Source organism: Anopheles ziemanni, chromosome 3 (assembly GCF_943734765.1).
Source record: "Anopheles ziemanni chromosome 3, idAnoZiCoDA_A2_x.2, whole genome shotgun sequence".
Taxonomy (NCBI): domain Eukaryota; kingdom Metazoa; phylum Arthropoda; class Insecta; order Diptera; family Culicidae; genus Anopheles; species Anopheles ziemanni.
The window spans coordinates 57612385-57618140 of NC_080706.1; the positions used below are offsets into that span (position 1 = coordinate 57612385).

The 5756-nt window shown below is 38.3% G+C and overlaps 1 protein-coding gene across 1 annotated transcript; it reads left to right on the forward strand.

The window, feature by feature from the left end:
- The first annotated feature begins 3482 nt into the window (after positions 1 to 3482).
- LOC131289547 (palmitoyl-protein thioesterase 1) lies at positions 3483 to 5476 on the forward strand. The gene is made up of 5 exons (XM_058318829.1): positions 3483 to 3631; positions 3703 to 3848; positions 4592 to 4680; positions 4800 to 5235; positions 5300 to 5476. Exons 1-5 carry the CDS (start codon positions 3538 to 3540, stop codon positions 5420 to 5422), a joined length of 888 nt encoding a protein of 295 aa, XP_058174812.1. The 5' UTR covers positions 3483 to 3537; the 3' UTR covers positions 5423 to 5476.
- The last annotated feature ends 280 nt before the right edge of the window (positions 5477 to 5756 follow it).

Sequence of the window (5756 nt, forward strand, 5' to 3'; positions counted from 1 at the left end):
ACGTTTCGTAGGGTATTAAAAGAGTGGATTAGAAGTAGGGAGCATAATTTCATACATAAAGCTGCTAGAAGACGGATGCAATCTTTCAATGCAATGAAATAGTTTGTTTGAAAGTTTGACACTTCCATTTCATGAGATGTTCATGAATCCCCAAGAATCATTAATATTTAAAGAGCGGAAAAGTAAAGCCAAAAATATGCGAACTGTCGCAAGATAGGACTCCCTTTTTCGGTCGCTTGATGCACGACACGTAAAGTTTAATGTTTTCTGATTCAAATTTCAAAAGATTCAATGATCTATATTTATGAATTTATGAACCGTAGGTTTTATGTCATCTGAATTAATTTTTCTATCATATGAATGAGTCTCGTCTTCGTCGGGTTTACGAGTCTCGAGTCGTCGTATCTCGGGTTTCCGAGATATGGTCAAAGTTGTACCTTCGCACCCTAAACACTCACAAAAAAAGTGAGTACACAACACAATGTTTCATCATGTTTTGTATTGTATTTTGCTTTTGCTTGGTATTTTAGTGGTTGTTTGAAAATGTACAACATAAAATGAGAACGTTTTAATCAATTCAACTATGGTTGATAACAAATTTACTTCTTTTTTGGCCCAAAATGGCCAGAAAAGGAACTCCTTTGCAGAACAGTACAGATATCATCCGAGCAAGAGTAAATTGATTATTTTTTGAAGGGATGGTAGAATAAAAGTGTGGAGAAAACCCACGCGAGGTGGAGGCGTCTTAGTGTGGGGCTGTATTGGTGCAGAAGGGGTAGGGAATCGGCAAATTATAAAAGTCAAATTGATCAGTATGTCAGCATAGATCTCATACACTATTGTCAACACAGTTTTGGCCACTTATGTTGGGCTCAGCACCCACAATCGTTTCAATCGTGCGCCTCATCCGGTTCGATATGACGATAAAACTATCGTTTCTCGATCAATTTTCAACACCGTCCTCGTTTTTCCGTTGCTAAACCACTCTAGCTACTGTTATTTGGTTTATTTTGAGTAAAATAGCATCTCCATACTAACTTGTTGCTTCATTTTCGAACAATCGGATGATATCAAACCTCTTCTGTATAGGAGTTCCTTTATGATGAATCATTGAACTGTGTACCTTTTTGGTGCGTGTTTAGGGTGCGACGGCACAATTTTGACCATATCTCGGGAACAGAAACAATCCCTCATTTTTACTTTTTTAAAACATTCGCTCCTTACAAAGTAAGTGTACTGACTTTATGGGTGCAGTGTACGTCGTGAAGGTACTTAATTGTAGAACTTGTTTGTAATTCATTTCACTCTCAAAATGCATGAACGGTAACTGGTGTTCGAATAGTTTGGACGTTTGGACAGTGAAATGGCAGTATAGTACACAGCAGTAAAGTTAAATCTTTCCTGTTCTAAGTCACCGATATCTGGACTTCAAGAGGTGTCGCTCCAGCACTCCAACGTGTCGGCGGTTTCACGCCGAGTCTACGAGGCCGCCATGAGTCATTTTCAATTTGAAATACACCTACTATAGTTGAAAATTCTTTTATGTTTAAAAGAGATGTAACAACAAGCCCCCAAAAAATTTTAATGGAGTAACAACCTGCCTGTTTTACATGCCCTACTTCGGAAAGTGGTCCCCTTTTGCTAGTTCGCAATTTAAGATGTACCTCTTTGTGCAATTGATGGAGACCGTTGTACGAATGGAGCAGAGTTAGATGCAAATATACTGGAGAGTAATGTACCAATGCCCCCTCTCGTTTGAGGACTTACATTTAATAACTGAATTCTCAACGTCATCCTCTAACCTATCTAGGGGTAAGTGGTGAGACATATCATCACTTAAAACCGAATGTTACACAATTGAAGAAATACAGAAACAAGCGTAACAAGTATTGAAAGTAGCAAAACACGATATCTGAATATAAAAAATCAATCAAACGATGCACTTTTAACTCAATGTGAGTTCATAGAAATGGGTAGATTAGCAGATATTGTCCGAAACACTGCCCGCTCTTCTTTTCAGAATTCTTTTACCCCTTCTTTTGCAGCAGATTTCCTATGCAATCTAGTTGTAAACAGAATTCCGAAAAGAAGTTTAAAACAATTCTTTTTACACTTGCGGTAGGCCTAAAAAAAGAACTCTTTTGACAACGTGATTGTGCGTTTATAATACCTATTTCTGACGATACGTGGCAAAAACGCATACTCATTCGCAGCAGTTTGTATGAGCTGGGTTCAGGTTTCTTTCTAAAATAATTATTTTCATGCAGGAAAATATGTTTGTTTGTTTTATTATTATGGTTTCTTCTTCTTCTTGGCGTAACGACTTTGTTGTTGGTCATGCCTGCCCGTTAAGGGCTTACGAGACTTGTTTTCCCTGTTGTACGTGGATAGTCAGTCCCTCTCGTACAGGGGAGGGTCCGGTCTCGGTTGGGATTCGAACCCACGCCGTCGAGGTGGTGAGCCCCGGCGGCGCTCATGGGTCGATTTTCTAACCGGCGCTACCGCTCGGCTGTCGCGGACCCCCGATTATTTTTTTATATATTTTTATACCGATATTAATAATAGATACATATCGTCCGGTTCGGAAGGCGATCAGGCGAAACATCCAGAAATCGTCCGACCCCTCCTCTGGTTCGTACTGGCAAACTCTCTGTTGTGGGTTCTTACACATGTACTCACTGTCTGGCGCGAGGTTCATCAGATTTCGGTTCAAAGAAGTGAGCCAAAGCCTTTGGTTAATTTTCGCCATTCACAATATTGAAACAAACACAACCGTACAGCGATTGCTACCAATTTCGAACGCTTGTAAATCTGGAGACCGCTACATTGCTCAGCAATAAGCTGTGCCAATAACATAGAAACAAAATCATAATACATATAGACAAACAGAGGTCCAATAGCACATTTGAGGCATCCTCTTTCTGCACACAGCAGAAAGCATTGAAAGAGAATCCTCAACACAAATACAATGCATAAGCCTTCCGCTTCACACACTCCACCAACCGGTTTTTATTCCGCGTTAACAGCAAATGCATGACCCAATGAGGAAGAAAGAGTCAGGGCATAGCATCAATAGCAGCTATCTCGATCTTGTCCACAGTGGAGGGTCGTAGAGATGGGATTCTCCCTACCCCTCGCCTGTAAAATGAACTGATTCGAGCAAAACCGTTCACAGGGCGTTCACAGGGGAGGGAAGTAGCACGGCTGCTCGAAAACGTCCTGCATTTGTTTCACCTCCCATTACAACCTCTTTTTCGATTTACCTTGGGCCGTGGATTGAAGCTTCCGCTTGATTGTCAAAATTTCGTCTTGCAATATACCTTATAGATGTGATCTTTGTGTCTGCCCGTGTAAATATATCGAATAAAGTAAACAGTGCCATTGGAACAGGTCTTCTATAAAATAGCAAATTACACTTTCAGGCCGTTTAGTCAATCACAAAACTCCGACCAATGCACTGTTACCTGTCACAAAGTCTGTGCAAAGTTTAACCCTCTCTGTTCAAGTATACTTCAAACTCTTAGTGTGTGTTTTAAAATGTTTCAAACAATTGCTGTGGTAGCTTTGATATGCTTTGTAAAGCTAGACCAAGCAAGTGGAGATTTACCGGTTGTTCTTTGGCATGGCATGGGTATGCAAACCAGCAATAATGCGAAAGTTCTCAATTTACACCTCCGTTTGTTATACGTTTTAATGTTTTAGGTGATACTTGTTGCTTTCCATTCAGCTTGGGTGGAGTGAAAAAATTTCTTGAAACTGAACTCGGTGTTTATGTAAAATCCATCGAAATTGGAAATTCAATTGTAGAGGACTTCAAAAGTGGCTACTTAATACATCCGAATCAGCAGGTAAGAATTTGTTAACAGCGATTCCCTCCCCTTTCGATCCGGAATCGAAAATAGTGGTTGATCGGTAATATAAGCAACCCTTTCTTTGTTCGCTGCTAAAAGGTGAAGTTGTACATAATTTATAGAATATTAAAAAATATTTAGAAACAACATTGAATCTGAATCGATTTATTCATGATTTTCTGCATGTTAGTTCAACTTCAGTTCACGATGTTGCATTAAGTTCCGCTTTGCCTAATAACACAAACTAATGAACATGAGTGAGTGAGTTTTATGAGTGTAGCAAGCATGTCTTAGCAACGTAAATTGTTGTGTAAGGGAAGTCTGTTAACTGTTTCATTAGATGTATGTAACACAGGCTCCACTCCTTTGAACATCCAAGATTATTTGCAATCAATCTCACGAAACGAACGAAATGTTCTTAAAACGCATTTCTTACGTTAAACGTTGAACTTCTGTTCTTAAAATATATTTCTTTCTGTGGAATGAAAGTTCTTGAATGCCGTTTTCTTAATCTTAATTGTACAAAATAATTCCTTTCAAATAATCATCGGCTTTTGATTTCGTAGCTGTGAAATATTATGAAAACAAATATAGGCTTATCAAAAATACTAATATACATTTAAGTACTAAGATGTACTTTTCCCTTAAAATGAGATTTTTGAATTTATTTGGTATTTTTTAGTTTATCGTCGTTAGAGTAGATTTGATAGAAAATTAAGTTACTGTATTTCTTATCGCAGGTAGAAATGGTTTGTGCGAATCTTCAAAATGATACGCGCCTCATGAATGGCTACAATGGAATAGGATTTTCCCAGGGAGGACAATTTATGTAAGTATATTTTGCAAATTGCATTGTTTAACTATGCCGTGCAGGTCATTTCAGCTCTTTGAATGGAATGTGAATATGGATAGAAAAAATCAAACATTCAAAACTATAATATATTTCAGGCGCGCTCTTGCCCAAAGATGCTCATCACCGCGCATGAATAATCTGATTACCTTAGGCGGACAGCACCAAGGTGTGTTTGGATTACCAAACTGTCCGTCGTTAAGTAGCAGAACGTGTGAGAGGTTTCGTCGACTTCTTAATTATGCAGCCTATACGGATATGATGCAAAATTTCCTTGTTCAAGCGACTTACTGGCATGATCCGCTGAATGAAGAAACATACAAAAATAGCAGTACATTTTTGGCAGATATTAACAACGAGCGCTCAATGAACAAAACGTATATTGACAATTTGCAAAAGTTAAATAAGTTTGTAATGGTACGTTTCAACAAAGATAGCATTGTTCAACCTCTGGACACTCAATGGTTTGGTTTTTATAAACCCGGACAAGATAAAGAAACCGAAAGTCTTCGCGATAGCCATATATATCACGAGGTATACATAGATTTGATTTGTGTGCTACTGAGAGTTTGTAATAATCCTTTTTTTTTTTCCATAGGATCGACTGGGTCTACAGGCCATGGACAAAAGAAATCAAATTGTGTTCCTTGAATGTGAGGGAAATCATCTCCAGTTTACAAAAGAATGGTTTCGAAGGCATCTTTTTATGTATCTACAATAGATGTTCGGTCTTATGGTAAGGCTATTTATTGGTAGTATCGTTTGATAATTTCCAAAATAAGTTTCATTTATATCAATTGATGTAAGCTCCAACAAAATATTTCTTTTCGGTTGAATATATGTATATCTGCCCGGTTGACAAAAATTCAAACTTTTTGCAGCTTTCATGTAGTTACAGCAAGTTTTTCCATGGCAGATTGCTGGGACTCTTGCTGGAACTACATAGTACCAGCAAAAATTTAAATTTCTGTCAACCGGATGCTTTAGTTATTCAAAACCTAGCAATATTTTTGTGTAGGTCCTATTCCTATGACGTTCCGACCATGTACGCTTCG

What these genes read in the sequence shown, in the direction of transcription:
- LOC131289547 (XM_058318829.1), top strand. Translation starts at nt 3,538, where the DNA reads ATGTTTCAAACAATTGCTGTGGTAGCTTTGATATGCTTTGTAAAGCTA. An exon ending in TCCCAGGGAGGACAATTTAT is followed by an intron (nt 4,681 to 4,799) that starts GTAAGTATATTT and finishes AATATATTTCAG; the next exon opens with GCGCGCTCTTGCCCAAAGAT. An exon ending in ATAGCCATATATATCACGAG is followed by an intron (nt 5,236 to 5,299) that starts GTATACATAGAT and finishes TTTTTTCCATAG; the next exon opens with GATCGACTGGGTCTACAGGC.